This window comes from Pleurodeles waltl, chromosome 11 (genome assembly GCF_031143425.1).
Source record: "Pleurodeles waltl isolate 20211129_DDA chromosome 11, aPleWal1.hap1.20221129, whole genome shotgun sequence".
Taxonomy (NCBI): domain Eukaryota; kingdom Metazoa; phylum Chordata; class Amphibia; order Caudata; family Salamandridae; genus Pleurodeles; species Pleurodeles waltl.
In genome coordinates this window covers 414057747-414085037 of record NC_090450.1, presented here as the reverse complement: position 1 = coordinate 414085037, position 27291 = coordinate 414057747, and the positions used below count along the sequence as shown (strand labels likewise).

The 27291-nt window shown below is 45.3% G+C and overlaps 2 protein-coding genes across 2 annotated transcripts in view; one reads left to right on the top strand and one right to left on the bottom strand.

Moving 5' to 3' along the window:
* LIMS2 (LIM zinc finger domain containing 2) overlaps window positions 1–25436 on the bottom strand; it is a 360835-nt gene extending 335399 nt beyond the window's left edge. Inside the window, exon 1 of the mRNA XM_069213748.1 lies at window positions 25108–25436. Coding sequence (XP_069069849.1) covers window positions 25108–25118 — 11 coding nt within the window. The 5' untranslated portion in view covers window positions 25119–25436. The remainder of the gene's footprint in view (window positions 1–25107) is intronic.
* LOC138265748 (adiponectin-like) overlaps window positions 1–27291 on the top strand; it is a 390833-nt gene that overhangs the window by 162480 nt on the left and 201062 nt on the right. The gene's annotated exons all lie outside the window — the stretch shown is intronic.

Genomic DNA, 27291 nt, shown 5'->3' with positions numbered 1-27291 from the left:
AAGATTCCATCGACCCACGGGAGATTTCTTTGGAGCTTCTAGTGCAGAGAGGAGGCAGACTACCCCCACAGCATGCACCACCAGGAAAACAGTCGAGAAGGCGGCAGGATCAGCGTTACAGAGTTGCAGTAGTCGTCTTAGCTACTTTGTTGCAGTTTTGCAGGCTTCCAGCGCGGTCAGCAGTCGATTCCTTGGCAGAAGGTGAAGAGAGAGATGCAGAGGAACTCTGATGAGCTCTTGCATTCGTTATCTAAAGTTTCCCCAGAGACAGAGACCCTAAATAGCCAGAAAAGAGGGTTTGGCTACTTAGGAGAGAGGATAGGCTAGCAACACCTGGAGGAGCCTATCAGAAGGAGTCCCTGACGTCACCTGGTGGCACTGGCCACTCAGAGCAGTCCAGTGTGCTGGCAGCACTCTGTTTCCAAGATGGCAGAGGTTTGGAGCACACTGGAGGAGCTCTGGACACCTCCCAGGGGAGGTGCAGGTCAGGGGAGTGGCCACTCCCCTTTCCTTTGTCCAGTTTCGCGCCAGAGCAGGGACTAAGGGGTCCCTGAACCGGTGTAGACTGGCTTATGCAGAATTGGGCACATCTGTGCCCAAGAAAGCATTTCCAGAGGCTGGGGGAGGCTACTCCTCCCCTGCCTTCACACCATTTTCCAAAGGGAGAGGGTGTAACACCCTCTCTCAGAGGAAGTCCTTTGTTCTGCCATCCTGGGACAAGCCTGGCTTGACCCCAGGAGGGCAGAAACCTGTCTGAAGGGTTGGCAGCAGCTGCAGTGAAACCCCAGGAGAGGCAGTTTGGCAGTACCAGGGTCTGTGCTACAGACCACTGGGATCATGGGATTGTGCCAACTATGCCAGGATGGCATAGAGGGGGCAATTCCATGATCATAGACATGTTACATGGCCATATTCGGAGTTACCATTGTGAAGCTACATATAGGTAGTGACCTATATGTAGTGCACGCGTGTAATGGTGTCCCCGCACTCACAAAGTTCAGGGAATTGGCCCTGAACAATGTGGGGGCACCTTGGCTAGTGCCAGGGTGCCCTCACACTAAGTAACTTTGCACCTAACCTTTACCAGGTAAAGGTTAGACATATAGGTGACTTATAAGTTACTTAAGTGCAGTGTAAAATGGCTGTGAAATAACGTGGACGTTATTTCACTCAGGCTGCAGTGGCAGGCCTGTGTAAGAATTGTCAGAGCTCCCTATGGGTGGCAAAAGAAATGCTGCAGCCTATAGGGATCCCCTGGAACCCCAATACCCTGGGTACCGCAGTACCATATACTAGGGAATTATAAGGGTGTTCCAGTAAGCCAATGTAAATTGGAAAAATTGGTCACTAGCCTGTTAGTGACAATTTGAAAGAAATGAGAGAGCATAACCACTGAGGTTCTGATTAGCAGAGCCTCAGTGAGACAGTTAGTCACTACACAGGTAACACATTCAGGCACACTTATGAGCACTGGGGCCCTGGAGAACAGGGTCCCAGTGACACATACAACTAAAACAACATATATACAGTGAAAAATGGGGGTAACATGCCAGGCAAGATGGTACTTTCCTACACATGGCAACTGTGTAGTAGATGAGCAGGGTATTTGATGTGGACAGGGTTCCTGCTTCTGGAGTTCACACACATTGTACTCCCAACTATCCAAACAGTGTTGCTGGGCCCATATCTCTGTCTTCTGTCTGCTGGCATGTGGTGTATGTGAAGTATGCGAAGTCTGAGGTTTCACATCACACAGCTATATGTGCATGGGTTATGTGGCTGTGCAAGTATGCCTCCAAACACCCGTAGAGTATTTAGCTTGGATCTTGTAATCATCAAGAGCCATGACCCAATGGGCTGGTTCAGGCATGTGTTGAGGGTATGTCTTTCATCCCGTGCAGGATTGAATGTGTGTCAGCATGAGTGAAACTCATGTGCATGACTGAGGTGGCACGCATGGGCTGTTACTGGAGTAGCATGTGTGAGTCAAGGAATGGCATGTAATGAAATGGCATTAGAGTATGTTGTAGTGACTTGTGTGTAGCTTTTATGCTGGTATTGACCAATTGCTCCCTGTCTCTCTTTCTCCCACCCTGCCTCTCACTGTACCACCCTCCCTCCCTGTCCTCCTCTGTCTTTGTGTGCATCAGCATCATCTGGTGAAGAGAAGGGGCACCTGCGAGTGGGGAAGCTGCATCCCACGGGGCCCAGGAGGCTGATACCAGCAAAGCCGAGGGGACCAGTGGGATGGAGGGTGAGTGGAGCACCACAGGGGACAGGAACATCTACACCATCATCAGATTCTTCCTCCGATGGCATCTCCCTGGTGGTGGCGGAACCTTCAGGCCATATGCCTACCCATCCTTGTCTGCCAGCCCCCTTACCAGCACCACCCTCCCTGTAGCTCCCCACCCAGTTGCCCGTGCCTGGGCATCTCCTTCGCCGCAGGCACCTTTGCCCCTGCCCCAGTCAGCCCTGCTGCCCTCAATGAAGAGGCTATTGACCTCCTGAGGTCCATATCTGTTTGGCAGACAACCATTGTGAATGCCATCCAGGGACTGGCATTCCAGATGCAACAGTCAAATGCGTTCCTGGAAGGCATTCACGGGTCCCCTGTCTGCCCTTCTGAGATCGTTTCAGGCTCTGGCCTCTTCATTGACAGCAACCAGTGTTCCTTCGTCTTCTGTCGCCCCTCCAACTACCTGTTCCCACTCCCACACCCCTCTCCCATACAAAACACTTTCATTCCAGCATGTATCCCTCCAACAGACCCAGAGCACAAGGACAATCACATGCACCACAAACGCCACCACCACCATGCACCCATCCACCATTCAGACGCACACACAACATCCACTCCCTACACTGACTCCCCCACCTCCTCCCCCTTCACAGTCACATCACCACTCACACATGCAGACACCACATCACCAGTCCCAGGTCCAGCCACATATGCTGTCACTGCCACCGTCGCCTCAACAGCAGACCCCCATAGAAACATCCCATACACCACATCCGCACGCACCTCAACACAACCACAAGCAGCACATCCACCCTACCTGCACACACCACGCCAACATTCACTCACACATCCCCCTGCCATCTCCCTGTCTCCTCCACTCCTCCTCCCAGTACACCCATGCGCCCACACTCGTCCTCCCAACACACACCCAGCACACACATATCATACACCCACGCACCAGCATCCAAAGCACATCCATGTACACACCTGACAACCATCCCCTCTCCCTCCACTCCCAAACGCCTTACCCATGATGACCTACCCGCTGCCACTAAAAAAAGATTCCTCCATGAGTTTTCACTCTTCCCGTCCCCTGGTCCAGTCCCAGTTCCCCCCAAACACACTGCTACCTTTGCCAGACTTCTGCCTCCAACATCCCTGTCCGCCTCTGGGCTGAGCCATGCCCCACAGACAGCAGTCTGCAGTGCTGCTACAACAGGCATACCTGCCCCTTACACCTCCAGCCCTGGTAGCACTCCATCTGGGTCCACTTCTTTTGTGGCCTCCACCACCGTCCCACCAAAGAAGGCAGGAAAGAGAGGCAAGGCTAAAGCGTCCCTCAAAAGCAGGACAGTAAGGAGGGGAAGCCTGAAAATAAGAGAAGGGACCCCCCCCATACAAACCCTGATCACACACCCTCCTCCCCACCCCCCCATCCCTGAGGTGACTGCATACCCCATTTATGCCCCTCCCCTGTGGATGTCTGCACATTGCACTCAGGAGTCACGTTGGGTACTCCTCATATGCCCAGTGTGCCTGAGACATTTGAACATTAATGCACTGGCCCTTGTGGCATTTTGTAAATAGTTGTTTTATTTATGTATTTTATATTTCATATTATATTTATCTACAACAGCACCGCTGGTGTCGAAGCTACATAGCTTGTCATGGCTTTCCTTGCGCATGTATGTGTAGTGACTGTGTGTTTGTGCGTGTGTATGTGTGCTAATATCCTTCCCTCCAGTGTGTGCTAGGCTGGGGTACTTACGACTAGTGTCTATGTCGGCGTCGCTGGTCCTGGATGTCAATGGCCAGCAGGAGCATTGGAAAGACTTGCAATTTGCGTGCCATGGCGCCTACGGATGTGCCTGTGTTCCAGAAGGTGGGTGCTTCCTTTTATGTTGCTAGTTTCTGCCATGGTTTTTGCGGCGGTTAGACCATCCTGGAAGTCATGGCGGTGTGTAAGCTTGTGATACGGTGGGTGGAAACTGTGTGACCGTCAGCCCGAAGCGGCCTTCCGCCGGCAACATCGGTCCATCCACAATGGCGGTCTGGACGGAAACTTGACTGTGTTTTGCAGGTGTCTTCCTAGTACTTGTAATACGGTGGTCTATACCGCCAGGCCCGCGGTGGTGCGACCGCCATCTCTACTGCAGTGGTCCATTGACCGCCAAACTCGTAATGATGGCCATTGTCTGTGCACTGTATAATTTTATTAGTAAAGCTGTATGTCTGTGCAAATGTAATGATCATTACAATTGAAATTGTGTTGTCTGTAATGGCAGTGTGCTATCACACCATGAATAATCCACTGTACACCACTGCACTCTATTCCGCATCACTCCACTTTACACCACTCCACACTACTGCACTCTGCACCACTCCATGCCACTGTACTCTACACCACTTCACACTTTGCCTCTTTACTTTACCCTATACCACTCTACTCTATGCCAATGCACTCTTCGCCACTCTACTCAATACCACTGCACTCTCTGTGACTGCACTCTACACCACTCTAGGCTAGGCCACACCACTCTACTCTACATAATTTCACTCTACATTACACCACTGCGCTCTATGCCAATACATTCTATGCCAATGCACTTTACTCTGAATCACTCAACTACATGCCCCTGCACTCTACGCCAATCTACTTTACACCACTCTAATCTACTTTGCAGCCCTGCACTCTACACCACTTTGCTCTATGCCATTACACTCTATGCCTATGTACACAACTGCACTCTACCCTGCACCTCCCAACTCTGAAACAAGCTGCACTACAAAACTGCAAACTATGCCATTCTTCTCCACTCCGTGCCACTCCACTCTACGCCACTCTACTCTTAACCACTGCACTCTACATTACTGTATTCTACACCACTGATCACTACTCCACTACTTCACTCTACACCACTGCACTCTGACACTCTACTCTGAAACACTGCACTCTCCACCACTGAAATCTACGCCACTCAACTCTACTCCACTGCGCTCTATGCCACTGCACTCTATGGCACTATACTCTATTCTGCACCACTCTAAGCTACTCTTCTCTGCACCTTTCTACGCCACTGCACTCTATGCAACTCAACTGTACTCTGCACTCTACGTGACTCTACTCTGCACTACTGCCCTCTGCATTACTCAGCTCTACACCACTGTGCGCCACTCCACTCTGCACCACTCTACTTTAATCTATGCCACTGCACTGGATGACCCTGCATTGTAAGCCGCTGAATTCAATGCCACTGCACTCCATACCACTGCACTCCATGCCACTAAACTCTATAACACTCTATGACAATGCACTCGACACCAGCCCACTCTATGACATTCCATTGTATGCCACTCGTCGCAACTCCACACTATGCCATTCCACAACACTCTTCTCCACTCTTTGCCATTCCACTCTACGACACTCCATGCCACTCTCTACTATGCCACTAACTTTTAGCCACACTGAACAGCAGCCACACTGGTGAACAAAAATGGATAAAACATATTGCCAAAGCCAACATCTTTTGCATAGGTGTAACCTATTGGTTTCGCCAATGCACAATGTTAATTTATTGTTTCATGAAGCATTGCAATGTGATTGTGTTTTCCCTTGGTTATCCATTATATTTGTTGGTCATAAAAACAAAACAACCAATAAAGTTCTCAATGTCAGGCATTCTCATAAATGTGAAATCCTTCTATTCAAACAAAAAGAAACAATTGCGCAATCAACATTTTTATTGTCACCCTTGCTCAGAGGTACTTTGACATCTTGCTTGGTGCCTGCGGACTACCTGATCTTTCTGAATGGCCCCTTGTAAACAGTAGACATCTGCAGCTTCTTACATGGCTAACAACTGACAAATGGAAGGATGCCAAAAAAAAGGGTGTGAGCATTTACCTATATGGTAACTGCAAGTGAGTAGCTGAAGCACAGAAAGTGTCCTGCACCACCCAATAACCACAGAGTAATTTACAACTGATTCTAAAGTTACGTTCGGAGACAATATAATAATGACACAATAGAAATAGATGGGGAAGGTTTAAATAATTAACCTATTAAGAATGCCTATGTAATATAGAATTAAGACTCAAGAAAATCAACCACATATTAGCTTGTCTTTACAATCCACAACACCCAAAAGAGTAAATAGAGAAGACAGCTGATGTATATTTTTGTGAATTGATGACTATATGAATTAAATTGTAATTTGGAATTGATAGACTCTGTGGTGGATCTTGTTTATTCGATTTTGATGTTCATTTGTAGGACTTGATAAAAATTGGGCTGAACTGATAACTCTACGTAGATTGATAAATCAACTGACTAATGCCATTTCTGAGAAAATAAGTTTAACCATGATTTATATGCTTCTACAGACAGATCTTCTAGGGCAGGGGGCTCCAACCTTTTCTATAGTAAGAGCTACTTATGTTCAATGAAAATCATCCTGAGCTACTATTATTACTGTTGGAATAGTGCCCAGCTCAAGCATAATTAAATTAGTGTCCACACCATCAAAGATTACTGGTACGGGCTATCTCAATGCATCCTGTAGATTTGCCAGCAGTAATGTAAAAAACACGCTTTATCATTTTGGAATGCCTCTAAATGCGTTATACTTGACAGCCACAGCTGCAATGCTCATAGCACCACATCAATAGTATTTGTAATATGTTTGCCCATCACCGCATTATTTATCAGGCAAATATCAGCTTTAGATACATTTTGGAAATCCATTTTTTTAAAACATCATTTTATGAGCATTTGTTTTCATCCAGAATACCCACTTTTCAATTTTAAGATATATATATATTAATTCAACAAAGCAAAAGCTCCAAATTTAGTAAGCTGGGCTGCATGCAGGAGAGCTACTTGCAGGGAGCCAGTGATCTACCAGTAGCTCACAAGTTCCTCATTAGAGAAGCATGCTCTAGCGTTATTTTGTGTCTGGACCAATAATGAGCATTTTATAGGCTTGAATTATGTGATATAGACATAACATACATTAATACACAATAATATATATATATATATTTATTTTATTTTTTCACTGAAAAAATCTAAGGTTACAGGGACATTATTTTTAAGCTCACATTTCACACGTACAAAACCATAGAAATTCAGCAGTTAATGTTACCTCATCTAATTATAACTTTCGCCCCCATAATGCACTGCTTATGACCTCACATATTTAATCACTCATGACAACGTCACTGAAGAGATCGTAAATGACATCACAGATGGGTGAGTGGCTGGGTGTGTCCCTGGGGCTATGAGGGTCACAAATGGACCCCCTATCATTATTTTTAACACAGCCCTGAAAGGATGGTGGTCCCTGAGGCTTCTGGGGGGAAGGAAGGCAGGTACTCCCCCACGCATGCATTAATATTGGTTAAAGCCCCAGGGAGGAGGCAATCCCCAGGGTTGTGGAGGAGGCAAAAGGGACTCGCCCACACAATTTGAATATAACCCTAGGAAGGTGGTGGTCCCTAGGGCTGTGGGGGGCAGAGCGACCCCCGTGTTAATGTTACTTAAAGTCCTGTGGAGGATGCAGTCACTGGGGTTGTGAGGAAGTCTGACGGGCATCATCCAAACCAAAAAAAAACAATAGCCCTAGGTTAGTGGTGGTTCCTGGGGCTATGGGTGGAGGGGGGAGGGGTCTGCGTCCCCCCCGTACAAATAAACAATGCCCCCGGAACTTGGCTCACCTGGGGCTTAAAAAAGACAAAGCTCCTGTGCTTCGTTTTGTCATATATTTACATCAGTTCCACGGATCCGCCACGACTCCCACTGTAAATTTAAAAAATGCTTTTTAGCCCTGGGATGGGGGGCCCTCTGGGACCCCAACACCAGAGCTAAGGGGTCAGGGTGTCTGTACCCTGGCCCCTTTTCTTTCTTTTTACATTTTTGGCTCAAGCCGAGTCCCAACATGGCTGGCAACACTTCCTTGTAGAAGTGTTGACAGTCAATCAGATCTCAGCATTAGATCAGAAGGGGTCGCAATTTCTTTGTGTCCCTAAACATACAAATTTGGCTTGTCTTTATTTCTCAAAATCTACTGAATGGATTTACACCAAATTAAAAAAAGGGCTCTTTCTGGACCAAGAGCTACCTTTCCGCCAAATTTAGTGCAATTCCGTCCAGTAGTTTCACAATGTATGAATATCAAGTAAAATTACCTGAGAATCTACCAATATGGCAGCTACTCAAGTAGGATAAAAACAAAGAAAAATAGGTTGGTCAGGAAAATGTATCAATCACGACGCTCACTGGTCAACATATTTTTGACACACTAATGACCACCGAATCACTACTTTCTGCCCCTATCCTAAGCGAAGTGGTTACAGTGTGTGTGGTGCAACTATGTTTCTACCCAATGTAGTCACAATTTAATGGGTTTAGACCTCACGAAGGGAAAGGCATTATGCATTATGAGTAAAGGTGTGTATGATATATATATATATATATATATATATATATATATATATATATATATATATATATATATATATATTACACTGTGACAGGCACCACTATGTGGTTATGGCTCATCAGCAAGCACATTCGACTGAAAAGGCATTTTATGATTTGTCTTTAACCTTTGACCCCTTTGACATTTCTGCACCAAGTTTGTCAATCGCTTGAAATAGTCAGGTAAGACCTGGCATGCCAATTTGCATGCAGATCCCTTCAGGATAAAAGAGTTTAAAGGATGGGGTTGGAGGTGAAAAAGAGGAGTTTTTCTGTAGGACATTTTGCTCGTGCCTCTAGCCAAAACTGCTGAATGGATTTAATACAAACTAGGCATCAAAGTAGAACTTTACTCATGAAGTGTCCTTTCATGGATTTGTGGTAGCTCTTGAGATACAAACAATTGAAAAAGTTGTTGAGCAGATTTAAAGTGTTAGGACTTTTTGTATATCTGTTCTGTTTAAAATCACAATTCAGGAAACTGGGAATCCTGTCAATCATGTTTCATTTTTTTAGGTCGAGCAAAGCAGCGCACAAGCGCTGCTTTTTCGACGTGTTGGTATCTATGTGGGCTTTTAACAATGCCCACCTCATGCCCATCACTTTCACTTATTCGTAGGCTTACCTTTCAAAAATCCTTTGATGACATTAGTAAATGCTTTACGTTTGTCACATCTGGGGGCAGTTTTGTTACCACCTTGGGAACCGACCCTGTTACATGGTAATTGCACATGTGTCGATATGTTTGACTGCGAACAAACTTCTTTTTCCTTTTGTGTCTCTCCTTCGCGCTCATGGCTGCTGTGGCACTTTTAAATGACTTGCTTATGTCAACTGTTTTACTTTTCATTTTCAATTTATATGGCAAGAAATATCCAGTTAGGAATTTACAATGCTAATAGCTCTAACTCGAGACCCATTTCATTGCAAATGCTTGTATTACTGTTTCATGCTTGTTTATGCTTATTACACACATGCTGTTATTTCCTCCTATGGTGGTGGTTAAGCGTGTTTTATGTCTGTTTCCAGCCCTTCTTCTGTGTTCCTTGCTCCACTCCAGAGGTGGAAAAGGCTCAGAGATGCTGCATGAAACTAAGGAGATTACTGTTGAAGGGATCTTCAGCGTTTTAGAGTACATCAGTAGGGCAGCTCCTTGCAATGTCCTGCAGCAAGGAGCTCTGGGAAAGCAACACAGCTCTGCAACCATGCTATAAATAATATTTTTCTTTATAGCTCTTTATACCACAATTCAACCATTAATAAGCGCTTTAAATACCTGATATTTTACCACCCACTTTTATTCGTACTAAGTTTACCTACCGCGGAATGGTAGAAAACGGAGTCTGCATTGCTGAGATTCAAACTCGCAACATGCAGATCACCGCATGGTCAGCGTAGCCTGTTTGGTAAAAGAGGTTGAGGGCTCCCAGGACATAGCCCAGTGACCAGCAAACAATTGCATGCTGAGAATTGTAATTAATTGATAAGGTGCATCATGTGTTTCACCTCTGTTCTATTCCGCTTCCGCGGCTCACAAGAATTAGCTCAGTGGGTTGCATATTTGATGCTGTGGTATGTGTGTAGATTACTGCTGTGAAGTTTAAATTCGGCCGACGAAGTTCACAGCTTTCGGATAAACCAAGCTTTTGGGATTCTCACTGCGAAAATGGGCTAATCCTCTCTACGAGAGTTTTTTTTGTACAAGAACTCTCCTGCTCACAGTACATTTTCTGGAGTTTTTCTATGGGACTTAGTTCACTTTTCTGTCTTATCTGTCACTTATCCATCAAATAGTCAATCTAGTTGTGTGGACTGATGCTCCTCTCAGGCAGATACTTTTCTTCTTTGTCACTTTATTATACGTTATTTCAGATGCTGCGTTTTAATAGAAAGACCCACAATCTCTGTCTCCACTTCAGATGTTTTGTCACAAGCACTTAGGGGCATATTTATAATGCCCTAGCGCCACCTTGCACTACATTAAAGTCATTATTTTTTACGTTAATGTGGCACAACAAGGCCGAAATCCCTGTGACTTATTTACAGGGTGGCGCAATGCATGCATTGCGCCACTCTGTAACCTTGAGGTACATTATGCCTGCGCCAGGCATAATGTATGCAAAAGGGGCATTCCCCCGTTAGTCGAGCTGGAAAAATGGCGTAAGGAAATCTATGAGATTTTCTTGTGCCATTTTTTACAGCACTTTTAACATCTGCTTAAGAGCAGGTGTTAAAAGGGGGCTTCCATTCTTTAGATTCGGGCCCTATGCACTCTGAGGAGTAGCGACAATACTGGTGCTACTCCTGCAGAGTACATCAATAGCGTCATGTAAAATGACGCTATTACTCCCTACCCTGCGCCATGGTGCGCCGTATTTTAAGTATGGTGCACATGTGGTGGACGTGTGGGGGCGCTAGGGGGCACAGGGAAAGTGGCACTACATCAGTGCAACGCCACTTTCCATAAATCTGCCCCATAGATCCTCGTTGTGGCCTATCACAGCCACCTCATTCCCACTTGCAGGCCCTGAAAGACGTGTTCAGTATTACATTAAAACTATATGCTTTTTGGCAGCATACACATTTACAGACTAAGCAATTCACTAAGTCAGTTAAAATGACCATGTTTGTTACAAATGCTATTATCACTGTGGTGTCCTCTAGGGGCGGATCTGAGCATTTCAGTTTAATGCCAAAAAATTGTATTTCTGATAAAGCTTTTATTGTGTTTACATGACAATTGTATATGTTTTTTTCATCTCCCCTTATTGCAACTATGACCATGATTCAGGCCAACTTACCATCCTTTTTACACTTTGACTATTTGAACAATCTGGATGTTTGAGTGACCCTTCTAGTTGATTTCTCTCGTTACTCCTCCGTCGCTGTCTTGTGTCATTTTTTGGGGGGAATTGTATTAACCAGCCCGTAACTCTGATGGTGGGGTGGTAAAAGTGGTATTCGGTTGGAATTAGCATGGCAGATTTAAATTAGGATGCTAAATGTCAACAATTTCATTTTTGGCTGCAGACAGAGGAAGAAGGTAAATGGAAGTGCCTTAGTTGTATGCAGGGCCACTGGAATTATGTGGAAGAAAAAGACAAACCTATGAAGCAGGTTTGACCAATTTATGAGGCAATAAAAGTCCAATTATGAATTTACAATGCCATTAGCTCTAACTCAAGCAAATGTGAGACCCATTGCATTGCAAATGCTTGTTCTCAAATGTGACTGGACAGAGATGGAAATTTATTCTCGTTTTTCCTGCTTGAAATCCTTTCCATGGAAAAAAATCACAGTCCTGGGGTGGCATCATGAGAGCTGCCGGATGCCAGAGCTGGCAAATAAAAATAAAAAAAGGAAAGGAGCCCTCATTGTGAGGGGCCAAAGAACATGCACAGCGGGATAGGCTGCCAGCAAAGGGTTAGGCAAAACCCTGTGGACAATCCCTTTGGCTTGCCCAACAGGGTCCAAGCGCAGCAGGGGTTTGCAAACGGCCTAAACTCATGCACTGTGGTGAAGGCCATTGTTAGTGGGTTGGGAAAAAGTGTATTGTAAAAAGACCATAGAAATTCACTAAAAAACAGAAAAACGGAGCCGGGATTCTGGCCAAGTATGCAAAATATCTGAAATATGTCTATTTTGGTACGTAACACTGACAACACACACCATAACTCACATCAGTCATGTTGGTCCTGACCCTTTTGGCAGGTTCATCCCCTGACTTTTTGCCCTCCTCCTCCTATTTTTTCTGACCTCTCGCTGTTGGCTCTAGGACTCCGAGCACTTTATCACTGCTGATCAGTGCTAAAGTGCAGGTGCTCTCCCTTCTAAAGTTGGTATGATTGGCTTATACCTAATTGGCATATTTAAGTTACATATAAGTCCCTTGTACAGGGGTATCTCCATACCCAGGGCCAGTAAATAAAATGCTACTAGTGGGCCTGCAGCGCTGCTGGTGCCATCCACTGAAATAGCCTTTCAAACCTGTCTCAGGCCTGCTAGCGCAGTTTTCTGCTATAGGAAATAACCACCTTTCTTGGTATGTTACCCCCAATTTCTACCTGTTTGTCAGTATGTTTTGCCTGTCTCACTGGGATCCTGCTGGTCAGGACCCCAGTGCTCATAGTTTGTGGCATAATGTGTGTGTTTTCAGTGGTACTTAACTGTGTCACTGAAGTTCTGCTAACCAGAACTTCAGTGCTTATGCTCTCTCTGCTTCCAAATTAGTCAGTATAGTTTAGTGGCTTCATTTACCAATTCCAATTGGCACACTGGACCCCCCTTATAAGTCCCTAGTATATGGTATTAAGGTACCCAGGGCATTGGGTTTCCAGGCGATCCTTATGGGCTGCAGCATTTCTTTTGCCACCCATAAGGAGCTCACACAAACCCTTTCACAGGACTACCACTGCAGCCTGCGTGAAATAGTGCACACACTATTTTACAGCCATTTTCATCGCACTTAAGTAACTTATAAGTCACCTAGATGTCTATCCTTCATTTACTGAAGGCTAGGTGCAAAGTTACTAAGTGTGAGGGCACCCTTGCACTACCAAAGGTGCCCCCACATTGAACAGGGCCAAAACCCCAGACTTCGTGAGTGCAGGGATACCATTACACACGTGCACTACATATAGTCAATACCTATATGTAGCTTCACAATGGTAACTCCGAATATGGCCATGTAAGGTGTCTAAGATCATGTAATTTTCCCCCCATTCCAAATCTGGTATTGGGGGGGCAATCCCATGCATCCTGGGGGCTCCACTATGGACCACCGTACTGCCAAACCAGCTCTCTGAGGCTTGCACTGCAGCTACAGCTGCTGCCACCTCACAGACAGGGTTCTGCCCTCCTGGGGTCTGAGAAGACCAGTCCCAGGAAGGCAGAACAAAGCATTTCCTTTGGGAGGAGGGTGTTACACCCTCTCCCTTTGGAAATAGGTATTACAGGCATGGAAGGAGTATCCTCCCATATCCTCTGGAAACGCTTTGAAGGGCACAGATAGTGCCCTCCTTGCATAATCCAGTCTACATTGGTTCAGGGTCCCCCCAGTCCCTGCGAAACTGGACAAAGGAAAGGGGAGTGACCACTCCCCTAGCCATCACCACCCCAGGGGTGGTGCCCAGAGCTCCTCCAGTGTGTCCCTGGCATTAGCCATCTTGTTTTCCAAGGTGTGGGGACACTCTGGAGATCTCTGAGTGGCCAGTGCCTGCAGGTGACGTCAGAGACCCCTCCTGATAGGTGCACACCTGGTTAGGTAGCCAATCCCCATCTCAGGGCTATTTAGGGTTTCTCCTGTGGGTTCCTCTTCAGATTCAGCTTGCAAGTTTCTTCCTGGAATCCTCTGCAACTTCTGCTTCAGCTTCTGACCGTCGGATCAACCACAGACTGCTCCGGGAACCGCTGTAATTGCAACAAAGTATCCAGAAAGGCTACTGTGACCCATCAACTTCAGCTCCAGCCAGCAACTGCAAATGTTTCCACAGTGTGAATGCTCTGAGAACTCCCTGCCTTCACCCTGCACCAGAAGAACCGAAGGAATCTCCCGTGGAGTGACGGAGTCACTTCCCTGCTCCAGCAGGCACCTTCTAAGATGTTGACCGGTTCTCTGGGTCTCCTCTCCTGGCGACGAGCTTGCTCCCTGGAACACAGGTGGTGGACTCATTCAACCCAGACTGTCCTAAGGTCCAGTTTTCTAAATTTGGCAGAGCTAAGAGCTTGCCTTCCCGGTTTGCGACAGTACTCCTGTGCACCACGTCATCTCTAGCTCCTAGGGCCTGTCTGCTCTATTTGCAAGAATCCTTCATGCACAGCATGGTCCAGGTCACCAGCACTTCATCCTGCAAAGCACAACTCGCTGAGTTGTTCTCCGGTGGCGTGGGTCCTTCTTTTGTAGTGCTGCAGTAACAGCAATTTGCCCCTTCTTAGTCCCCGTGTCGTGGGACTCCTGTGGGCGCTGCCTGGTCATCTGTGGGTTCCCTCCATTGTTGGGGGCCCCCTCTGCCTCCTCAGTCTGAGTTGAGGCCCCCAGGTCCCTCCAGAGTCCAGGCAGCACCATTTTGACGCAAACCGCGACATTGCTTGAAACAAGGCTTGTTGGACGAATCCAACGCTGCAACCTGCCTGCTTCCAACATCTCGACGTGGGATATCTCTTGCATCATGCAGGAACCCTCAGCCATCTTCTTTGGTGCTCTTCTGCAGACTTCTTCCAACTGGAGAATCCTCTTTTGCACCATCTTCAAGGTTGGCAGGGGCTCCTGTCCTTCCTGGAATCTTCTGCGACTTCAGGACTTGGTCTCCTCTCTTCACAGGTCTTCAGGTCCAGGAATCCACCATTTGTTGCTTGCAGTCTTGCTTGGTTCTTGCAATAACTCTAATCATGACTTGTAGTGTGTCCAGAGGAAACTTGCAGTACTTTACTCCTACTTTCCTGGGCTGGGGTATTTTACTCAGCTTTGTGGTTTTCTTACACTCCCAGTGCCCCTCTACACACTACACGTGCCTAGGCGGGATTCGTGATTCGCATTCCACTTTCTTAGTGTATGGTTTGTGTTGCCCCTAGGCCTATTGTATCCTATTGCATTCTATTGTGTTTTCTACTGTTTGCACTATTCTGTGACTATTTACTTACCAGATTTGATCTCTACTGTATATATTGTGTATAATACTTACCTCCAGAAGGAGTATTGCCTCTAAGAATTTTTGGGCCTTGTGTCACTAAAATAAAGTACCTTTATTTTTGGTAACACTGAGTATTGTCTTTTATTGTTTATAAGTACTGTGTGACTATAGTGGTATTGCAGGAGCTTTGCATGTCTCCTAGTTCAGCCTAAGCTGCTCTGCTACAGCTACCCCTAGACAGCCTAAGCTGCTAGAACCCTGACTTCATTTCACAAATAAGGGATAACTGAACCTGGTATAAGGTGTAAGTATCTAGGGTACCCACTACAAACCAGGCCAGCCTCCTACATCTGCCACAGAGACCTGGCATCTAAATTTACTTGCCAGACCCAGAACTCCCCTTTTACTACATGTAAGGCACCCCTAAGGCAGGCCCTAGCTAGCCCTATGTGCAGGGTGCTATGTATGTAGAAGACAGGACATGTGTCTAGTAGCATGGCCTGTCCTGGTAGTGACAATCAGCCTAGTTGGTTTCTCACTACTATGAGTGCCGCCTTCTCATAGGATTGCATTGGAAATGCCCTGCCTTATGTCTATTGGGGGGAGTTTATTGTCTGATTTATGAGTGGTAGCGTAGGCATGTTTGGTATGGTTGTAATGGTAGTGAGAAATGCTGCTTACTGGTGTAGGTGGATTTTTATTACTATTTAAGAAATGCCGCTTCTAGAAAGTGAGTTTTTCTATGTGCTTATGACCCTGGTATTTTGCAGCTTGACTCCAATCCACATCTGGGCAGAACGACAGTTGGGCTTTGTGCATACTTTTCAGACAGCCTGTACACAGGGAGGGTAGAGCTTTCCTGCAACTAGAATCACTGCTGTGACCCGGGCTTACTGAAGGGCCCTAGCGATTTTGGAAGTGCGTTATTTGCGTGTCCAGGATTCACCGCCTTGACCCGGGCTGTTACTGTAAAGGGCGAGCGACGCGCTGTCCCTGAGACCCCCGGGGCACCCTCGATTTGAGAAAAGGAGCGAGTGCGCTCCTACAGTGCACTCGGGGCGAAGCGCCCTGGGAAGCACCCCCGGGCACAAGCAGGCACCTGCTTTGGTGCTGCTTCACCGCCTACCGCCTGGGCGGGCTCTTTGGTGTTCTCAGAGCCGGACAGGGAAGGAAGCCTTATCTGTGGCTCCCTGTCCCACCAGGTCCCTCAGCTGCTTGGAGGACGGGCTGGGAGAAGGTAGCCTCATCGGAGGCTCCCCCCTGTCCCCGGGCCCTTTGTTGTTGTGCGTTCAGGACGGGCAGGGGAAGGAGGCCTCACTGGAGGCTCCCCCCGGCCCTACCGAAGCCCTGATTAATCTGCTGAGACCGCTGGTATGGTGGAAGCCTCGTCGGAGGCCCCCGCGCCACAGGTCTCCTGTAGGGGCCCCTAAGTGTTGTGCGCTTGAGCCTCCCCCCTCTGGAGGGCCAGTTGAGTATCAGAGGGAGCCCCATAGATGGTGGGCCCCAAGAGGGGCCTGTTACGTAAACCGGAGGGGGTGCATGTCACCCCCTCCACCCAAATCATCGCGAGGCCCCCGTTTTCGCACAGTGGAGCACCGTGGGCCCCCTTTGTTCTCCTTGGCACTGGAAGTGCCTTTTAATCATAAAACAGGTACTTTTCTCGGACATGCATAGTTCAAATGTTCCTGATATGGACACTGTGGATCGTTATGTTTTCCTGGTTCTTTTCATGATGTGCTACAAATAGGTGTTGATGTTCCTTTTATGGGCGTGACATGCTGATATCTTTTATGACTTGCCATGTGTTTTATAATGCTCCTGGTATAGGCGTTCATGATACTTTAATGACAAGTGCATTTCTTTTGTAATGTGAATTCTGACTACTGCTTATGTTTCAGAATAATAAGTAACCTGTGTGTTATATGTGACTACTGCTGGTTCTGCACAGTAACTACTGTGTAACGTTCTGACAACTGCTTGAGTAGCAGTATATTACTGAAGTGTTTGGTCTAACAATTGTGTTGTGTAAAATACAGTTTATTTTCATATAATTTATTGTTCTGTTTCCTTTGTGGTGGGGATAGTGCATCACGTGTGTTGTGTGTGTTGTGCAAACGCTTTACACATTGCCTCTGGAATAGGCCTAACTGCTCGTGCCAAGCTACCAAGGGGGTGAGCAGGGGTTATCTTGGACGTCTATCTCCCTTGCCCTGACTAGAGTGGGTGGGTTCTGCCTGGCTTAGGTGCATAACCTAGCCAACCAGAAACCCCATTTCTAACAAGTCACTATGCAGGAAACACAAAATACCCATTTTAAAATTGAAAATGAAAAAAAGACCAAATACCAAGACAAAACATGGTTGGCAGCATAAGTTCTTGTATGCACTGAATACTATAAATGGTGAATTTTTGAGGTTTTACATGTTTGAGTAAGAACCATAGCTCCATTTTTTACATGTAGTTTTCAGTGACACATTCAAAATGGGTGCTTTCTGACTTTGTAAGGGCGGAGAACCTCTCAATTGTGTTTTGGGGGAATTTTGCCCGTACTCATACTCTTTGAACCTATGGAATGTATTGAAACGACGCATAGATGGAAATCCTAAAATAATAAAGCTGTTTGTTTTAACAAATTTTACCCATCATGACCCTCCTTCGTATTCTTGAACTACGCATAGGATGTGGAGGAACAGTCCTCAATTGATTTTCCTTTTACCTATCCAACAGTTCCCAAATTGTGAAAATGGGCAGGTCATTCTTGAGACCAGTCAGCATTCACCAAGGTGTCCCCTCAGGTCCGATCCTCTGCTCAACCATCTTCAACCTCTACCTAGAACCACTATGCGCAATTCTCAGAAACTCTGGGATTCTCTTCCACCTGTAGGCCAACGAAACCCAAATATATTTGAAAACGCATCCCCAGAGGACGTTGACCTGCTTTTGAATACACTCTTAAAGATTTAAAACTGGATGTCCAACCACCATTAAAACTCAACCCAACTAAAACAGAATTTCTTTTGAACTCACCTCCAAAAGCAAAATCGCCTGTACAAGAATGGATGGCCAACTTTCCCGCCTTCGTAGGCTGCCCCACCACTGTCATAAGTGCCAGATCACTCGGCATCACCCTGGACAATCGTCTTAATCTCCACAGCCACATAGCAACCATGGCCAACAGCGCACAACACCAACTTGGGCAGTTTTGGGGCATCAGACAAATTATTCCGAAATAAGACCTCAAAACTGTGACACAGTCTCTCGTTCTCACTAGACCAGACTATCGGATTGCCCTTCTCTCAGGCATTCCCAAAGTTCACCTAGGCCCATTGACAGCAACACTACATGCTGCGCCATGCCTCGTCTTAGGGCTCAAGAAATTTGACCACATTGCCCCTGCCCTCCAATGGCTCCCCACTGAAGTGCAGGTCCAATTCAAAATTGGTTGCATCACCCACAAAGCGCTGCACTCCTCTTCACACTCCTATCCAAACAAGAAACTGAAAATCTCCGGAACAAATAAGTGTTCCAGAAATGCTCAATACCTGCTCATGGAACCCCCTCCTTCAGGCAAGAACGATACACGAATCAGTCCTTCTCTGGCAGCGCCACTAAAATTTGGAACTCTCTGCCTCCCACACTCTGTCTAACCACCTGCCTGGCAACCTCCAAAAAGGACCTCAAGCTCCTCCTATTGGACAGACATCTTGGTTAATTCACCCTCAACCAGGCTTATTTACTTTCTCCAATACACCCTGATCTGCATTTGTTGAACTGTTCATGTCCTCTGCCCTATTGTTGTAACTGTCTCTTGTGGTAACTCCCGTACACATACACTGATGTAAATGTCCGAGTTCAACTACTATTAATGTAACCCGCTGTAACCCTGTATTTGGTTTGTAGTATAGTTCTCTCATGCCTTGCAAAAATAAAATAAATAAATCAACCTGTGAGTGGACCTGTCTAATCACCAAGACTTTGAACTTTTGCCATGACTAAATACTTTTGAATAATCCTTTTATTAAAGTCGCTTCTACTGTTTATGGATGTGTGTTTTCAATCTTTAGAAACACGTTCATATTTAGAGATGCTAACGAGCACGGTGAACACTTATAGTGATGCATTCCCTTAACCAATAGGGGGAAGAGGTCCCTACCCCACTAGGTTTTGCCAAAAACTCCTTAAAATTGACAAATTGAGTGAATGCTCCCTCAGGGATGTCGTGCCTGAAATAATGTGAGCAATTTTATTGCCTTAAAAAATAAAGTGCAATTTTGTGACTCTTGGAAAGAAACTAAGAGACACACCGCTTTATATTACTTAATAATTAAGAGCATAAACAGAATTTGAGATTAACTATCCCCCATTTATCCAGGAAAATATTTAAATCAGGATCATATATGAATAAATCCGCCCTGTGTGGTTTGTTCAGGCAATGTTTTTATTTTATATCTCCGTGGCTAAGATGTTCATTTTCTGTATGGAGCCTGTTACAAAATTTTCACAACCTGGCATTTAAGGGTTCCAGGCTTGGGAAGAACATGATCAAACAATTTTGTGACTCTGGTGCAGCGGAGGATCAAACATGATGTTCAGTTGTGTGCAGTAGGGGTTGGCCTCAGTTATGACCAGGCTTTCCACTCTAACCCTTCACGGTGTCCGACTCCCACTGCAGAAGGCTTTCACAGCCTCCTTACCATGGATGTTAACCACATGGCTTTGTCATCTTCCAAATTCTGCTCCCAGTCCTACCTAACTATAAGACCTAGCCCTGTATATATTTTGTTTTGCAAACCCTTGGTGTATGTGGTTCCATGAATCTTTGAGCCAGGTTCCCAAACCCTGAAAGGTTCTTAGGAGGACTGCAAATTCATAACCCGCTTAAAGGAAGCGGACCCAGTCTAAGGGTTTGCTATGATTGCAACAAAATCTGTTTTTTTTCTCATTTTTGAGCCACTGGATTCCCTCTAACCCACACCTTCCCTTATAAGGCTGAAGGTCAGGGGATGCTCTCTCTGCAGTTTAAGGTTCTTTTTTTTCACCACATGGTGACTGAGCTGCAACAGATTTTTTCTGTTGTGACCAGCCGATCTGAATACTCTGGCTCGCAGATCCGTTTTTAGTTCTCCAAGTCCAAGAAGGACAAGGGGAGAAAAAGGACCTGAATCCAATTGGATTTATTTATTTTCTTAATTAATTTGAGTCCCCGGATAATTCTTGAACCCGACTTGGCGAATGATGCACAGATTTAAAGGGCAAGAAATCTCTGTAATTTAACACTTCTAACGTTAAATTCTAAAAACAAAAAACAACTAAACAAGGCTGCAAGATTGTGCTTACCCCGAAGAGGACTTAGCCACATAAAACCAATCTTCAAAATAAATAGTGCCTTTAACGAAATCTAAATTTGATTATCATTTTTAAAGCCCTTTGTTATATATTAACAAGGCTTACTGGGACAAAGGCTCAAAATACAGAAACTAACTAACGAATGTATGCTCAACAAAATCCACCATTTGACAACAGCACATTAGTGACTTTATTAACTGATTAACACTGGGAGTAATTTTTCATTCCTGGTACAAACTCCTGTTTATACTAAAATGGTTTTGCAAGTGGGGCCTAATTAGCCCATGAGCTCACTTGTACATGTGCTATTCTGCTAGTGCAAATTAGGAACTCCACAATATTTGCCCTCAGGTTTTTACCAGGTAAAATTCGCTGACAATCTTATTGACAATATTGCAAAATTCCGATCTGCACAACCTGAAAGCTGTCCAGGGAGTGAAAATCAGAAATTTGCATTAAGAAATTCGTTTCTGGCAGGTCTCATTTTTTGGCTATTGGTACCAGGTGTTTTCGTTGTTGCTTCTGATGAGCAACAATATTGTTTCTTTCAAGTAAGCAGGGTTTGTTCCGAAGTCCTCTCTAGTTGGGGGTTTTGTGGAGGCCTGTTTCTGGCAACTACTTGGTTGACATATTGTCCGGTGGGAATCGTCTGATAGTTGTTATGTCATGCCTACGTCAGGGATGCTTCCTTGCAGGACATGTAAAGGAGTGAATCTGGCAAATCAGGGGGATATATTTGTCCCTGAACAGTTACGTTTTCTAGAAAGCGTTGCTCATGGGCAGCTTGGCTGGGACGGAGAGTGGCTCTTTCAGAAAGAACTTAGTCAGAAGCTTCTTCCAGCGGATTGTTTGCGGGTGTTCTTGAAGAGATTAGTCAGGGGTGGTATTTTGCATAGGTTAGGCGACTTAGCCTCTGATGGTTGATTTAAAAACTAGGCTTGCTATCGGAGTGTTTCTGGCAGAGTATAGTTGCTCAAATTATTTTTGACTGCAGACAGTCAGAGAGTTCTGTCTTGCAAGAGTGACGCAGGAAAATGTGCCATACATTGGTCACTGTTTGTTATTTCACGGGGGGGAGTCGGACTAATGTTTCTGCTAAAACGAAAACTATCTTTGTTCATGCATGGCATTGCTTTTCTTTAATGGCACGGGAAATTGCTGTGTTATCACCTACCTTAACATAAGCTTCAGTGGACATAATTAGTAAAAGTAGCAAGTGTGCATTGGGACCTGCTATCGTGCATCCAGTGTATCTTGGAGGCTCTCCGGCCGTGATGGTGTAGGGCATACAGAAGTGGGTTGGGATATGAGATGTCTACTGTTCTCATACAAGGCCTTTGGATATTTATCAACTCTTCCAACCCTACTCGTCCTTGCAGTACATTTACAAGTAGGTCAATGCATCTGAACGCTGGCAGGGCTTGGAAACGTTAGACTTTTTCTCCAGTAACTGCTTTGCCTGTCATGCAGGGGACCCTGACCCAGCCCTGCCCTTATTTTTCTGAGACTCTGGGACTCTGAGAACCCAAACCCAGAGTTTCCCATATCCTTATACACTTCAGAGGCCAGTCTTCGCCTGATCTCCTGGGGGTTTACTGAACGAGCACCGTATGCACTTGACTTGCCAGCAGAGCATAAACTTTAAATAAAAGGGTCATTCAAGTTCAGTTGAGAACCCCAAAGTCAGAAGGAGGGCGCAACTACCCGGTCCTGTAATCCACGCTGCCAGCTAGGAAGCTGTCTGGGAGGGTGCAATTTAATACATAACCCCTCAATGTAAACCACATGATGGTCGCTATGTGGGACATCTGCACTCACAATATCTCTAAATTACAATCCACCTTCACACTCCTAATCTCCAAACTCAACTGTGCAAACAGCCTATACCTCTGCTCCCCATATTACATTGTATGTAAATGCAACAAATTCAAAATCCTGTTGCAAGACTCCGTCTCCACCTCCACCCCCAGAGAACACGACATCAGTCCTGCAAGCACTCCACCGACTATTTACAACTAGATGGGCAATGTTCAGGGAACAAGTTCTGGAACTCACTATCAGTCAACATTCAGAGCATTAACATTTCAGGAAAGAGGTGAAAATAGCTCACCCAGCAGTCGGGCAGCCGACTGTAGTTCAAACAAGCTAAATGATCATTCACTTATGGTGCTCGATCCTCACACTTACGTTAAAACAGCAGCGCTATAGGTCATGTTTGGCACTCAGTAATGTACAGGTCTCAGCAATATACAAATAACGAATCACCAACTTAAAAGCAATAACTAAAGAGATATGCTACTAGAAGATTCCAATTTAGTCCACCACTGCAGGTCCCAAATAACTACATACTGTGACTGCTCCTTGACATCTCATAACAACCACCAAATACAGTAACCACCTTAGTGAACGTCATTATCGGAAATACCCCAATGTGACCTGCAGCAGAATAAAGCTGACAGCCAGGGGCGTACCTTCAGGGGGATATTTGGGGTGTTACACCCCTCCTAATAAATGCATTTTCTGTAAAATGGTTGGGTACAGGTGCTTTCAGTCAGGTATGTTGAGGTGTCTGTCGGATTTCCATAGGATTTTTTTTAACATAAACACAGAGAAAAAGGCACACACACACTCTCCCTTTCTGCTTTGAAAGTCGTCAAAAAAGTTGGTTATTTTACAAAATATTGTTTTCTCCTACTTAGTACCCCTACCTACTCGCATTTGTCTACCTTTCTACTACTCCATTAGCCCCTCTCGTGTGCTCTGCTTGTCATATAATGTATTTTGACTTTATATGCCAGTGTGATTGTTGGAAAATTTGAAGCTCACGCCCCCCAATCTTACTGACCAAGGAACGCCGCTGCTGGCAGCCTACTAGAAACTGCATGCATAACTCATTCTTTTTCATCTAGCACACTACTAAGTGTTGCATTCCAAAACACAAAAACCATGTATAAGACAACACCCTTTCAGCCACACACCCTGCGCGGTGCAGCATACTACCGCTTGAAGATAGTAATTGCTAAATACAAGTTATAGTCAGGACTTTGAGTAGGCCAAGTCCTGAGCACCGGCAGTTTTAAAAAGCTGGTGCAGAAACAAGTCCCAATCGGGCTTTTCATTTTTGCACTCACCTTCAGGGTGAAAACAATTCTTAACTCGGCAGCAGTACCATCCCGCGATGCCTTAGATATACCTTAAAGAGACTCGATATAGTTCTTTCACCATCTCATCATTTCAGAACTGAAGCATTTGCAATATTTAATACAATGAAGCCATTGTTGTTTTCTTACGCAACTTATAACCAAGCCAATAATTCTGGCATGTTCGAGATCTAATGTTACTTCTTGTTTTATATATCTGGGTGAAACGACAGAAAGAAGCAGCAAAATACTAGTCGGGCGGCACACTATGCTAAACACAGATTTTTAGCTTACGTGTTTTAAGCCAAGCACTAATTACACTGACCACGGCCCTTTGAAAGACTCCCACCACCCCATGTCTTTTCATCCCACTTAAAGTCCTGGTTTTAATACATTACCACAAGTTCTCGGGTGCAAAGCGTGCTTGGTACAGCGTCAAGAATCAAAGGAACGCCAGTACTCTAGCCCCACTCCATCATTCATCTACCACTCTGTCATTCATCTACCACTCCATCATTCATCTACCACTCTGTCATTTAGATATCACTCGGACGGTATCCAGCAGGTGCCTTTCATGATGTTGACACTGGTTGGAATTTGTTTCCGGCAAAAGTTGGGTAGAGGGGGTTCTTTCTGAGTGCTGTTACTAGCACGGGTGGTCGTATGTATAGCTGTATAGAAGTTTGGTTAGTGTCTGCTTTGGGTACAAAATATTCGGGGTAATTATTCCCGGGGAGTTGGAGGAGGCCTGACAGCTGCGGTTTCTGCCTTTGGTAAGCCAGGGTCTTAGTGCTGGGTGGGTGGAAGTTTTGACATGGGGTGTCCAGGGTAATATTTCTGCCAGGGCTATTCGAGAGATCGTTTCTCACAGTTATGCAGGTCGGTATGGGAACTTTTCTTATAGAGGTTCTTAGTTCAGAAGTTGGTCAAGTGTTTGTTGAGAAGATCTAGCTGTAGGATTGTTTCATACGGAGATTATTTACAGCGCTTCCTCCTGAGGGTGTTTGCATGGGCTCTGTTACTACAGGATCTGGTGAGAGGGGTTGTGTCCGGGGGCAGTGTGGAGGAGGGGCTGGTGCTTCTGTAAAGAGCTGGCCTGGGTAATAGGGATGTCGGGCACTGGTTTGAGGGATTGTCGGGGAGTAACTGTTTAAGTCCTCAGTCCATGCTGAGGGGCTAAGATGAGATGGTCATTTTGTGGACTGTCTTTGCTTGAGATATAGGGGGTAGGTGGTAAGTTTTGATTTAGGGCTGGGGGTTGAGGATTCCCACCTTCCGGTCATGTTGGCTGCTCCGGCTCTCCGTTCGGGATCCCACTTGCAGATCTCTTCTCTGCTCCTTCTCGGGTCGATACAGCTCCTGTCAGATACCAAAATTCCGAACCTAAAAAGGAATAACAGCTGCTGGAGGGGTGCCCCGCCTCATGAAGGCCAAGCCGCGCCTCTACGCGGTTGTAGCACGCCTCCTTGGGAGCCAGCGTGCCCCTCTAAGGTGTGGCTGTGACTTCCTTAACCGAGCTCCCTCCCTAGAATCAGCCATCTCACGTTGTGCTTCTGCATCTTCCGCGCAGAGTATTCCAGGGCGTCACGCCTTCCCTCAGACGTAGCCGCGCCCTCTCGTGTTTCCTCTCCTCTGTTCTCGGGCTAGACCCGCCTCGCTTTTTCACTTGTTCCCAATATGTGGCCACTCCTATTCCCGTTGTACTTGCATGATGCACACAGGCTATCGTTCCGGGGATAAACCGTTAGCCCGCCTTCCTTTCGGTCTTCCAGTACCAGTAGTCCAAGTAAGGGCGCCACAGTCAAACACTTACCCAAGCATAACAAGCAGGTCCCCCTGACCTTGCTGCCGAGACAGGAAATGAAGAAACAATCCTTCTGGCCAGGATTCCGTCCTAGCTGAAAGAAATGAAAATGTGACCAATCGGTTAATCAGCGAATTTATACAAATCAGTAAGGCGTGCATGGAGTCTTCATAGCTGCCAAACTTTCAGTTTGCCCTTATGTGACATTTTCATGGTTTTAGTGTGTGTGACATTTCAAGCCTTAATGTGTGACACTTTGAGATACTTTGGCTGAAGTGGAACAAAGCAGTTATGTCCCTATGATGTAATAGTAATGAAAGAATAAGAAATTGTCGACCTGCAGTGTGTAGCTTAGATATCTCCACGCCATAATTAAGCCCATAGGAAGGGCCCTGCTGTACCTCCCTCATACAATCCTACAACATTATACAAAACAAGCATTCAAGCAACACACAAGCTCTTTGCTAAATAAAGTGCCAGTCCTATTAGCAGTGTTTTTCAGTAATTTACCATCACTTGAGTAACTTTGTGGAAATTACAAGATCCAGATTTAAATAATAAACTAAACTGGGCTTTGTTGGTGACCTGAGGATCAAAGGCCTGGAGAATGAGGCCGCCACAAAGCTATTATTTTTCATTTGCTACTTCATTGCAAACAAGAAACGTTATGCTGACGCTGAGATACTTTAATTGTCCATGACATCAACAGTCGTGTCTGATCTGTTTTAATCTGGGAAAACATTTTATATTATACTTCTTTTTCATACCTCGAACCAGATAAAAAAAAAAAAATCTGCAGAAAAGACAAATCGCAACCTTTTATTTTTTTCTGCAGTTTTATATTTCGAGTCTAGGGTATTGGAGGACTTTACAAGAGCTGCAGTTAAATTAAACAAGGCTACATTCATTTTTTTTAATGAGTGCCGGGATATTAAGGGCCATATGTATCATGCATTTTAGCCGTTGCAAACGGCTCGATTCACTGAAAACGGCCCGTTTCCAACTGGTAAAATGCATTTTGCTATGTATGAATTCCAATTTGTGCTTCAGTAACATGTTACAGAATCGCAATTTGGAATTGCAAATACATACCGATTCGGTATTAGGAAGAGGCGTTTTCAGGGCATTCCTTCCTAATACCGAATCGCAGCTGTATGTTAGATTGTTTTCTGACCAAAATGCGCTCTTAAAAAATGTAAAAAAAACTGTGCATTTTTCTTTTTTTAAACGCATCCTGTTTTCCTATAAGGAATACGAGCTGCATTAAAACAAAATGCTTTATTTGAAAGCTATCATGGACATGGTAGTCTGATTAATATTAATGAGGTAGGTCGATTTGCGACTCATTAATAAACGCTAAATGAAACTCATGGATTTTCAAACATTAGGAATAGCCATTACCTAATTGTGATTTGCAGAGAATCACAATTAGGTAATCACTATTTCTAATAATGATACATATGGCCCCAAGTGATTTGCCCAGAATCACAGGATGTTGTGCTGATGCTAAGATGCAAACCTGTTTCCTCAGGTCTAAAGTCATAAGATCAGGACCTAACAAATTCTCTCTTATATTTTAATATTAGAAACACAGGGAGATATAGTTATTAGAACTCTGTGGGAGAATAGGTCACTTTTGTAATGAACATTTC